At 42.9% G+C, this 13042-nt stretch overlaps 1 protein-coding gene across 3 annotated transcripts in view; it reads right to left on the bottom strand.

The window, feature by feature from the left end:
- Nucleotides 1-13042, bottom strand: part of prkag2a (protein kinase, AMP-activated, gamma 2 non-catalytic subunit a) — a 441401-nt gene that overhangs the window by 230482 nt on the left and 197877 nt on the right. For all 3 annotated transcript variants that reach the window (XM_060825156.1, XM_060825155.1, XM_060825154.1), the window contains exon 3: nt 3906-4182. In XM_060825156.1, the coding sequence (XP_060681139.1) occupies nt 3906-4182 (277 nt within the window). The remainder of the gene's footprint in view (nt 1-3905; nt 4183-13042) is intronic.

Genomic DNA, 13042 nt, shown 5'->3' with positions numbered 1-13042 from the left:
CCACACACTAAATCAATTCCTCCCCCCATGATCCACTAACTCAGGCTTTTCCATTCCAGGACATTTTCAGTCAGGTACAGCAATGGACTCATAGCTGGTCGGGAGAGCAGGCCTGGGTGATGATGGCATGGAGAATCACCTTAGCTGTCAGGTTCTGATCATCAAGAAGTGTTGCAACCATTGGAGTTTGCTCCATAGAATTCATGAGTATGGGTGTACTCTATCTGTTTTCATGATGGGTTGAGAGATGGAGTGACAATGCTGCTGTTCACGAGAGAGAACGCAGCAACTCCAGCAAGGTATTACTAGGGAATATGGTGGAGATCCTATGTCTGTCTGTAGGAAGATTTTGTGCACACTTTCTACCATTAAGTTTCTGGGCACCAATACCTAACAGGTTCTCGGGTTTGGAAGGGAAAGTGGGGTGAGATCTGCATGCAAAAAGCTAATGATAAAAGCTTGTCATTGCTGCCATCAGGTCTGGTGTAACTCATCAACGGTACAGGTGCAACTGCATTTGAAATGGTTCAGTTTTTAGGGATGATAATTTCTCGATCCCCCCACCACCTCCCACCCCCATTATCACCTCCTGACATGTCAGAACATGACATGGCCATGCTGGAGACAGAGAAAAATCCAAACAAACAGTAAAATGGTCCAACTCAGGACACCGCTCCTGCAGGTGGAGTCAGTGCCTAACTGACTGAGAAGTTGGGAGGTTATTTCGGGGGTACTGGGGATATGGAGCTGAGGCTGCAATCAGATCAGCCATGAACATCAGAACAGGTTCGAGGGGCCAAATGGCCCACTCTTCATATCTCATAACTGCATTTACATGAGCAGGCCATCGACTCCCTGTCCCTGTTCCGCCATTCAATTAGATCTAAAGTTGATCTACGTTTTAACTCCTTTATCCGCCTTGATTCAACTCTTACTGCCTCTCTTTATACACATTAGCGAGCTGTGAACGGGATAACGTACGATTATATACCTCACGACAGAAAAGCAAGTCTAAGTTAAACAGGAAGTCAAGGTTTGCCCAGTCTTGCTAAACCATTGAAATAATTGTGTGTCAGACAATCCAATGAACTCTCTCACCTTGTGGTTTGCTGAGTCTGTCCATCAATTCTGAAGTCTACATCAGGGTATCTAAAACTGTGCTGGTATCTGTTTCTTAATTTTGCAACTCTGCTCCGCTGCAAATTGCATTGCAATTTTCCAGACAGGAAGTAATAGATAGAGATGACGCCCAGTACGTTATTATGCAAAATGGCTCAATTCCATTCTGCTTAAAAAATGTTAAATGTTTATTCCCAAGTCAAAGCTCATTCCATTGCTCTTTTGCTTAAATAAAAGAAAATACAATTACTTGCCCTTTACATTGATTGTGGTATTGTATATATTTCTTCCGTACTCAATGTTAAGTATGGGCTCAGGCAAAACATCACATGCAAATCATAATATAAAGTTTGCATTCCCAAAGTCATGGGTTCCAGAGTTGTAGGATAGTCAAGCTCAGTAACCAAGTGGGAGTGGTGGAGGGAGTGTAATATTATTGAAATCTCCTCTGCCTAAGGGGTACACATAATCACTGGTAGTGAGAGTTCAGGGAGAAAACAGAAAAGTGTCTGTGTATCTGTGATGTTGTGGTTTGTTTCATATTCATTCATGGAATGTGTGCTTCGCTGTCCATACCAGCATTTATTACCCAACCCTAATTGCCCACAGGGCAGTTAAATGTTAACCACATTGCTGTGAGTTTGGAGTCACATGTAGGCCAGATCAGCTAAGGATGGCTGTTTCCTTCCCTAAAGAACATTAGCGAAACAGATGGGTCTTTCCAATTGCCACTGGATTCATGGTCACCATTAGATTGCTAATTGTAGAGAGATATTTACTAAATTCAATTTTTAATTTCTGCCATGGTAGGATTTGAAACCAGGTCCTGAAAGTCTCTGGATTAATAGTTTAGCGATAATATCACTAGGCTATCACTGCCCCTGTGTGTACGGTATTGTGTGTGTGAATGGAGGTGTATTAGGGTGTGCATGTGTGTGTACACACACATTTTTGACAAGTGGTTGTAACAGCATTCGAAAAGGTATTCTGCAATTCCTCTTTACACTCAACAGAAAAACAAGGGAAAAGGACAATTTACCTGCACACGGCTGATCCATAACACTGTAGTGTAATTGCCCGAAAAGAGATGAAGGATGTTGCATTTAAAGAACAGTTGCACTTATGTTTAATTTAATGCCAAGAGAACAGCAGGATGTGTGCACTCCATTTTTAAAGAGCCAACTTCTCATGATCAGACTTGTATAAATCGTAATAGGACGGCTTCAAAACAACTCAATGCCACATACTCTTTCCTTTGGGAAATGCACTAACTTCAAATGATCACATCAACCAGATGTGGACACAGTAGCGAATGTTTGACTAAAACAGCAGAGAAGTGGTTGTAATGGCAGATTTATAGATGCATTCAAATCATATCAGCTTTTGAGAAAACAAAGAAAGAATAATTATTTCAATTGGCAGGAGGATTTGTAACGAGAGGACAAGGATCACTGGCAAAATGCGGGGATATAGGGGAAGGAGGTGGGTGGCAGAGATAAAAAAAAATTATGCAGTGAGTTGCTATGGCGAGGAATATGAGGCGTGGTGGACTGGTATGTTACTATGACCTGGGATACAAGGCGTGGTGGACTGGTATGTTACTATGACCTGGGATACAAGGTGTGGTGGACTGGTATGTTACTATGACCTGGGACACAAGGCGTGGTGGACTGGTGAGTTACTATGGCCTGGAAAACAATTAATACCATTCATTTCTCTGACATGTTGTAGTATTTTGTTTCCTATTTCTATCTAATTTTATGTTCCAGTTGATCCTGCTTCCACCAGTCCACCACGCCTTGTATCCCAGGCCATAGCAACTCACTGCATAATTCTTTTTTCATCTCTGCCACCCACCTCCTCCCCCAATAACCTAGTTCCATTAAAGAACCAGCACAGCACGACAGGCCAAATTGCTGTATACAATTATAACAAATAGGACAGGATGAGAACATTCAGCCCATCAAGCCTGCTCAGCCATTCAATATGATCCTGTCTGATCTTTGTTACTATCCATTCCCTGTATCCCTGGCTTCTGCGCACACCTGCCAATCTCAGCCTTGCATATATTCAATGATGGAGCATCCACCATCCTGTGGGGTGGAGAATTCCAAAGATTCCCAACCCTTTTGTGTGAAGTAATTTATCTTCATTTCAGTTCTAAATGTTCATCTGCTAATCTGAGACTGAGCTCCTGTGTTTTAAATTCCCCATTCAACAGAAAAACTCTCAGGACCTATGCCAGATCCAAAGAAGACTCATATGGGACTCAGAATGTGAACTCTATTTCTCTCCCTACAGATCCTGGCCAGACCTGCTGAGATTTTACAGCTCCTTCGGTCTTTATTTCAGATCTCCAGTATCCGCATTATTTTGCTCTGATTCTCTCAGTATTTATCCTTACAGAATACTGGGTTTTGCACATTCCAGAAAATAGAGATCCAATCTACTCAGCCTTTTATTACAAGACAACCATCTTGTCCCAAGAACATAGTCAAGCGAACCTTCATTGTACTGTTTTCAATACTCCAAATATGTTAGAGAGAGAGGAAACAAGACAGCACAAACGAGAGAGACACAACAGAAAGAGACACAAGGAAGAGAGAGATAGAGAAAAAAAGAGAGAGAGAGAGCAAGAGTAAGCGAGATATGAGAGACATAGAGAAGAGAAAACACAGAGATAGAGAGAGAGAGAGATAGACATAGGGAGATAGAGAGAGCGCTACGGAGACAAAAAACAGAACCTTTTTATATGCACCACACCTCTAGGTTAACAATTCTCTTACCTTTTCTTGATCTGGAGAAAAACTTCATGGAAACAGGCGAGGTAGAAGTGGAACTGCCGGAGGAATCCTTCGAGGTGGAGCGGAAGATCCCACTGAAGCTCATTCGCCGAGGAGACCTTGGCGAAGAGTCTTGGGGGAAAGGGAATACTGTTTTTGGAGAACCAGGGCTCTGCTTCACTCTCACTGGAGCAGAGACCGGGCTGGAGGGTCGGTTGTAAAAATTTCGGGAGAAGAATCCTTTGGAAGGGCTACCGCTGGAATGGGAGCTGTCTTCACCCTGTAGGTGGGAACACAAATCAGGCCTCATAGCAGAAACAGTCACACCAAAACCCATCAAATAAGAAGAGTTTTGATACATTTTTACTTTAACCATGCACTTTTGAAGGACAAGGAATTCACAAAAAAGCAACAAAATGCAGCAATATATCCCTAGAACATCCCATACAATGATTACAGCTCATCGAGTCTCCAGAGATTTCGCATAAATTGCAACAATTCTCCAAAAAAGAATCATCCATATAGATAAGGTAATTGCAACAATTATGCTGTGGCAGAATAAAATGTGAAATCATAATGGCCTCACAATCTTAGAAAAGGTCAAGGGCTTTCTGCAGCTTGTGGCACTGAGGGAGGCCAGTCAGTCTATTGTATCATTGCCAGTTCTTTGAACGAGCTATCAAATTAATTCCATTACCCTCCTCCTTCCTCTTGGGCCCTGAACAATTTCCCCTTCCAGTACTGGAAGCAATTCAGTGACTTTTGCACATGGAAGCCTTTAATCCTCAGCTGATCTGGTTTGGAACCATGGGTTTTAAAGTTAACGTAAGGAGCCCACGTTTTCACAAAAACCAAAACAAAAATCACAAAGGTTTCCAGGAGGGAAATCGGGTGAAACCTCTTTAGCCAGTGAGAGATTTGAATGTGGAACTCACCCCTTACCAGTAGTTGAGGCAAACAGCACTGATGCATTTCAGGGTAAGTAAGAGAAGCGCATGAAGGAGATGGGAATAAAAGGATATGTTAGTGCAGTTAGATGGTAGAGGTGGCAAGATGCCTTTGGGAACATAAACTCCATAATGGACCTAAGTAGGCCAAATAGCCTCTTCCTGTGCTGTGAATATTTATTATCTATTAGAATCCCTACAGTGTGGAAACAGGCCCTTTGGCCTAACAAGTCCACTCTGACTCTCCAAAGAGTAACCCACCCAGACCCATTCCTCTACACTATTATCCTATATTTACCCCTGACCAATGCACCTAATATACACATCCCTGAACACTTTGGGCAATTTACAGTCAATTCACCAAACCTGCACATCTTTAGGCATGGGGAGAATGTACAAACTCCACACAGACAGACGCCCAAGGCTGGAATTGAACTCAGGTTCCTGGCACTGTGAGGCAGCAGTGCTAATCACTGAGCCACCATGCTGTTCAGGTATTGGTCAGATCACAGCTGGAATACAGTGAACAGTTTTCAGACCTTTATATATACTGGAATTGGAGGCAGTGCACAGAAGGTTCACTTGGTTGATACTGAATACGAAAGGAGAAAGTGAGGACTACAGATGCTGGAGCTGAGTCGAAAGTGTGTTGCTGGGAAAGCACAACCGGTCAGGCAGCATCCAAGAAGCAGGAAAATCGACGTTTCGAGCATAAGCCCTTCAACGGAATCAGGCCCTGATGAAGGGCTTATGCCTGAAATGTCAATTCTCCTGCTTCTCGGATGCTGCCTGACCTGCTGTGCTTTCCTGGCAACACGCTCTCGACTCTGAATAGGGGCGGACTGTCCTAAAAGGAGAGTTTGAGTGGATTGGGCCTGTGCTCTTTGGAATTTAAGAGAACAAGAGGCAACCTTGTTGATACACAGCAGATCCTTAGGGGACTTGACAGGGTAGATGTGGAATGGTTATTTCCCATTGTGGGAGGCCTTAGGACCAGAGGGCATAATCTCAGAATAAAGGGTCACACACTTAAAACAAAGAGGAGGAGGAATTTCTTCCCTGAGAGAACAGTGAATATGTTGAACTCTTTATCAGGGCTGTTGAGGCTGGGTTAAGTACTTTCAGACTGAGATCATTGGATTTTAAATAAGTAGGGGAACCAAGAACAATGAAGAAAAGTGGAGCTGAGAATGTATGTGATCTCAGTGAATGGTGGAGCAGAGTTGATGGGCTGAATGGCCTACTTTAGTTTCTATGCCTTCTGGTCTTATTTTGTCAGTGGTGAAATTTCAGATTGTGTTCCTCCTAAGAAATCTTTGTGGGCTAAATATTTGATAAATTCCAAATCAGGTCTGAGGTCTGAACTGCAGTGTACTCTACATTACTGATCGGAAGCTGTGGTACAATTTTCTCCAAATATCAATGTCACTGGCGGAGACAACAGACTAATCAGCTGCAATTCCTATCTCTGATTTATATGATGTTGGAGGCTGCAAATGCTCAGTGACACTTGACTCACACCGTCTAACACCCTTAGTCACCTGCAGAGACTCATTATTCGACACTGTAAGGTGGCTCAGTGGTTAGCACTGCTGCCTCACAACGCCTGGATGAGTTTGATTCCAGCCTCGGGTGCCTGTCTGTGTGCAGTTTGAACATTCTCCCTGTGTCTGCATGGGTTTGCTCTGTGTGCTCTGGTTTATTCCCACAATCTAAAGATGTGCAGGTTAGGTGAACTGGCCATGCCAAATTGCCCACAATGTTCAGGGATGTGTGGATTAGGTGCATTAGTCAGGGGTAAATGTAGAGTAATAGGGTGGGGAAATGGGTCTGGGTGGGTTTCTCTACAGAAGGTCAGTGTGGACTTGTTGGGGAAAATGGCATGTTTCCATACTGTAGGAATCCATTGACTCCACTCATGATAGTTATATGATCTTTTGATCTCTCTGCCCTTGATGTCTCTGCCTGTAAAGTCTAAGTTCTGTGCGCTTCCCTCTCACTTCACCTGATGAAAGGGTTATATTCCAAAAGCTCGTGATTTCAAACAACTCCCCGTTAGACTACAATCTGGTGTCGTGTGATTTCTGACTTCAATTAAATGAATCTACGAACAACAAACACGGCAAGTCCTAGTGAAACCAGAAGGTGTGGCAACATCAGAACACTGATGAAGAATCACACTAGATTTGACATGTTAGTTTTGTTTCTCTCCATTGATGCTGCCAGACCCAACGAGTTTCTTCAGCATTGTCTGTGTTTGTTTTAGATTTCCAGCAGATGCAGAATTTGGCTTTTCAGTTTGATTTATTATTATTGTCACATGCACCGAGATACAGTGAAAAGTATTTTCACTTACTTTTCACCGTATTCATTGCCGCAGAGTGCAGTGGAGGCCGGGATGCTAAATGTCTTCAAGGCAGAGATTGATAGATGCTTGATGTCACAAGGAATTAAGGGCTACAGGGAGAATGCGGGTAAGTGGAGTTGAAATGCCCATCAGCCATGATTGAATGGCGGAGTGGACTCGATGGGCCAAATGGCCTTACTTCCGCTCCTATGTCTTATGGTCTTATGGTCTTATTGTTGTGCGCTAACATGAGAAATCATACCTTACATAATTACATCAAGATAATATAAGAGAGTGCAAAATATAGTGTCACAACCACAGAGAGTGAGCAGAGAAGATCAACTCTAATATAAGAGGTCCATTCATAAATTTGATAACAGCAGGGAAGGAGCTGTTTTTAAACTCTGCTGGTTTGTGTTTTCAAACTTCTTATCTTATGCCTGATGGAAGTGGGTAGGAGAGAGTATAATCAGGATGGGAGGGGCCTTTTTGTTTGTGCTTTCCCGAGGTAGCGAGAAGTGTAGGTGGAATCAAAAAAAGGAAGGTTGGTTTGTGTGATGGATTGGGCTATGTTCACAACGCTCTATAAAATCTTGCGGTTTTGGGCAGAGCAATGGCCATACCAAGCATTTATTCAAAATACAAGCATGTGTTACTGCTGCTTTTGACTTAAAACATGTGAAAGAACAGAAGAAAGACTTGGACTTATGTAAGGATTTTCACAACCACTTTTATTGCCAGTGAGGTAGTTTCGAAGTGCAGTCACTCTTGCAGTAAATTCAACGGCCTAGTCGGTCACAACAAGCCCCACTGCCCACAATGTCACCATGATTAGATAATCTGTTTTCATGAAGTTGTCCAGACACCAACGAGAACGCCCTTGCTTTTTCTTTGAAGTAGTGTCATAGGGTCTTTTACATTCATCTGAGCAGGTAGCTGTAGCTTTGATTAAAATGTCTCATCTGAACGATGGCACCCTCCAATGGTGCGGCGTTCCCCTGGCACTCCACTGAAGAGTCAGTATGATTTTCCTCTGAAGTGAACCCACAGTAAAATTTATAAGGAAAACAAATAACACCCAAAAATATAAACATTAAAGCATGACTCAAGTATTCTCCTAAAATGCACCAGAAGACTGGTTTGAATCACTCTCAATTTACAACAGGTTAAAATAGTATTGATTATGTTACTAGACTAAGAGAACAAACATGAGGACTGCAGATGCTGCAGAGTCAGAGTCGAAAAGTGTGGTGCTGGAAAAGCACAGCAGGTCAGGCAGCATCAGAGGATCAGGAGTATTGGTGTTTTGGGCATCAGGAATGAAGAAGAGCTTATGCCCAAAACATCGACCCTTCTGCTCCTCAGACGCTGCCTGACCTGCTGTGCTTTTCCAATGCCACGCTTTCCGACTATGTTAGACTAGTCAAACAAGGAATATAAGTTTTAAACTCCATCAATGCAATTAAGAAGTTGGCACTTATATTTTTAAAAATCTAATAATCAAAAATGTTAACACTAGTTAAAAATGGCCATGAAGGTGTGGGATGGAATTAAAAATGCCAACCAGTTCACTAAAGTCCAGAGATGAAAACTTGTCACCTCACTCAGTGTGGCAGGCATATGATTCTTGTGTAATTTACAAACCATTTAATTCAATGAAGTCACTACTCAGTGGTTCATGGAGTTGGCTCAGCAACACCATCCCTGGGCACTTAGTGATGACTGTAAAATGTTGGCCTGGCCAGAGATGCCCATATCCGGAGAATTAATTCAAAAACTAAAATCACAGGACTATGAACAAGGGTTGATGTCCAAGAAGCTACTCAATATTATACACATGGTTTTGTCATAAAATTCCCGATCCATATCCTTGTCCATACTTGGAGTACTATATACAGTTTTGGTCTCCCTATCTAAAGATATACTTGCCTTATAAAGGCACACCAGACTGATTCCTGGGATGGCAGGTTTGTCATTGGAGGGAAGATTGAGTCAACTAGGCTTGTATTCACTGGATGTTAGAAGAATAATGGAGGATTTAATTGAAACATATAAAAGTCTGACAGGGCTGGGGGAGAAGGCACATTCAGGTATAGACAGCTGGACTTGAGTGAATCCCTAGAGAAGTATAAAGGCAGTAGGGATTCTGTAAGTATATTAAGAGCAAAAAAGTAACTAGGGACCCCCTCAGGCGATTGTCTGTGTGGAGTTTGCACATTCTCCTCGTGTCTGCGTGGGTTTCCTCTGGGTGCTCCGGTTTCCTCCCACTGTTCAAAAAATGTGCAGGTTAGGTGAATTGGCCATGCTAAATTACCCATAGTGTTAGGTGAAGGGGTAAATATAGGGGAATGGGTCTGGGTGGGTTGCTTTTGGAGGGTCGGTGTGGACTTGTTGGGCCGAAGGGCCTGTTTCCACACTGGAAGTAATCTAAAAAGAATTCCCGAGATCTAATTAGGTGTTTGTCAGATCTTTGTGTGAAGCTAGGGAGAAGTGATTGCTGGACTCCTTTCTGAGATATCTATATCTTTGAGAGCTACGGGTTGAGGTGCTGAAAGACTGGAGGTTGGCTAATTTGGTGCCATTATTTAAGGAAGCTATAAGGAAAAGCCAGAGAAATAGGAAATTTGACTCATTTGATCTTGCCATCAAAGACTGTGCCCAGGATGTGAAAACAATGTCTTAGTTTTTCCAGGCAAATGACATTGGGGCAGAAGAAAAGTAATGAGTAGTTCTCCTGACAGCTTTTGGATATGCAACATTTTCGGTTATTAGGAGCCGAATTTTTCCTGAGGGCCCAGATACTAAAACATTTGAAGAGTTAACAGATTTAGTTAAGGAATATTATGACCCCAATCCTCCCGTTATTCCGAGTTTTACTTGGCAGTTTGAGAACCAGGGGAATTTTGGGACTTGATTATCATAGAATCCCTACAGAGTCATCATTGCATCCCCACAATGTGGGAACAGGTCATTAGGCCCAACAAGTCCACACCGACCTTCTGAAGAATATCCCACCCATGCCCATTCCCCTCCTCCAGTACTCTACATTTACCCCGACCAATGCACCTAACCTACACATCTCTGAACACCATGGGTAATTTAGCATGGCCAATTCATATAACCTACATATCTTTGAAATGTGGGAGGAAACTGGAGCACCCGGAGGAAACCCACACAGACACAGGGAAAATGTGCAAACTTCACACAGTCACCCGAAGCTGGAACCAAACCCAGGTCCCTGGCACTGTGAGTGTGGATCATTAACCACTGAGCCACCATGCTGCCCCAAATTCAGTTATGATTAAGTTAAGACAACTGGCAGAGGCAAGTGATTTTCATTTAACCCTTAATGAGGTGCTGGAAAACCATTTGGTAGATGGGATTAATGATGTAACCATGCAAAAGTGCCTGCTAAATAAAGCCCAACGGGACTTTAAACAGGTACTCCAACTTTGCACTGTCATTTCAAAATGCGGCAAGTGGAGCATATGAGTTACAGGGTATTCCGAAGGAGGGGGAACACCCTTGCCAATCTGACTGAGCTTGGGGAACACCACTTGAGTGAAGGCAATTGCTTAGCCTCGCACAGGACATATCCTGAACAGAGGAATACTAGGCCAGGTCTTGTGACATACAAAATTTGGGTCAGTGAGGTGATCCTGAACAAGCATGTAAAAGCTTCGAATTCAAGTGGGGCAGGAGCAAAATGTACCCATTGTTTACCAGCAGAATATTCGAGTATTTCTTAAATTGAATGGTATCTCTCATATAAGGACAGCTTCACACCATCCATCATTCAATGGTCTGGCAAAAGGAACAGTCCAAACCTTGAAGGCAGGCTTAAGGAAACAGCCTACTGCTTCATTAGATACCAAACTGTCCTGTTCCGGATGTAGGTTTGTTTGCTGAGCTGGAAGGTTCATTTCCAGACGTTTCATCACCCTACTAGGTAACATCTTCAGTGGGCTTCCTGCTTTCTATTTATATTTGGGTTGGTGATGTAATTTCTGGTGGTGATGTCATTTCTTGTTCTTTTTCTCAGAGAGTGGTGGATGGGGGTCTAACTCAATGTGTTTGTTGATAGAATTCCATTTGGAATGCCATGCTTCTAGGAATTCTTGTGCGTGTCCTTCCTTAAGTAAGGATACTAGTTTTGCACAACAAGCAAAACTAATGTCATTTACAAAATACCATGCAAGGACTGTAACAACATTACATTGGACAAACAGGCAGAAAACTAACCACCAGGATACATGAACACCAACTAGCCACAAAAACGATATGACCCTCTCTCACTAGTATCCTTACATACAGATAAGAAGGATACCATTTTGACTGGTACAACACATCCATCTTAGGACAAGCCAAACAGAGACACACACGAGAATTCCTAAAAGCATGGCATTCCAAACAGAATTCTATCAACAAACATATCAAGTTAGACCCCATCTACCATCCCCTGAGAAAAAGAACGAGAAATGACATCACCTCAGGAAATAACATCACCAACCCAAAGAAACCCAAACATATAAACAGAAAGCAGGAATCATGTACAGTGCTTTGCCTGGAGGCCCATTGAAGATGTTACTTAGTGGGGTGACGAAACGTCTGGAAATGAACCTTCCAGCTCAGCAAGCAAACCTACATCTGGAACCTCAATCTGAGCTACAAGTCTTCTCAAAACTCGCTGTCCTGTTCCTATTTGATTGTGGGACCAGCCTTCATGTAACTACAGGAGTAGCTCCAGAAGAGTTGCTAATGGGGAGAAGACTCCACACCAGGATAAATCTGATCTTCCTGGACCTGGGTGGGGAGGGTGAAATGGCTTTCAGGAACGCTAACGTGGACACAAGAGTCCACTAAAGCAAGATAGTTTGCTTCAGGGGGTGGAGTTTGATGCAAGAACCATAGGAATGGCATTGCATGGGAAAGAGGCACGGGCAAAGTGAGGTCAGGTCCAGTGATGTATAAATTCAGGTAGGTGTGATGGTCTTGAACAAGCACATGGGCCACCTGAAACTGCAAATCATGCCTGGCTCCTTAACAGCCTTTCTGATTGTTCCGTAACCCATGTGTTCTCCCTCTCCATCAAGTGTTGAAGATACCTCAGAATCAGAGATGGACATGGCAGATGTTGTCACCTCACACATGTGCCGCCTGAAGAGGAGAATGAATTTCTTCCGAGACACTCTGGGCACAAGAAGTGAGATGATGTGTGTTACACACTGCCTGTATCAGAGCCAGACAGAGCCAGTGCTGAAATGTCCTAGTAGGGGCTACGAAAGAAACCGACCTATGTCCTCAGGCTCAGAGAGGCAAGGACGCAGTAAATGTCACAGAGTCAGCCGGGTGGACCTCATAGAATATGAGTTCCTGATAGGGGGTGTTAATCAGGTCCAATCAGAGAGCCTGGCTGACAAGTGTAAACAAAGGCATCAGAGATTCTGCTCACTGTGGTGACAGAGACCATAAAAGAATGGAGTTTCACTTAACCTGAGATGAACTATTACTTGGGTAATGCAATTTTTAAAAAGGGCCAACTTCAATACAATGAGTCAAAAGCTTCAACAAATTGACTGAAAGGAGGATACAGAATCTTAAACATGAATCTTATCCAAGGATAAAGGGACTACATTTACAAAATGTACAATTGAAGATGCAGAATACATATGTGTAGGGACTAGTAAATGTAGACTGAAGAAATGACCCTCAAGACATTCACACCACAATACAAAAGGAATTGAGAACAAAAAGTCTTGGTGGCCACAGAACAAAGAGATGAAGGAGTCTACATAGGACCTTCCAAAAGTATAGAAAAGGCAAGTCAGAAGGGAAATAGAAATAAA

Source organism: Hemiscyllium ocellatum, chromosome 5, assembly GCF_020745735.1.
Source record: "Hemiscyllium ocellatum isolate sHemOce1 chromosome 5, sHemOce1.pat.X.cur, whole genome shotgun sequence".
Taxonomy (NCBI): Eukaryota; Metazoa; Chordata; class Chondrichthyes; order Orectolobiformes; family Hemiscylliidae; genus Hemiscyllium; species Hemiscyllium ocellatum.
Note: the sequence above shows the minus strand (reverse complement) of the source record. Positions and strands in the feature narration are given on the sequence as shown.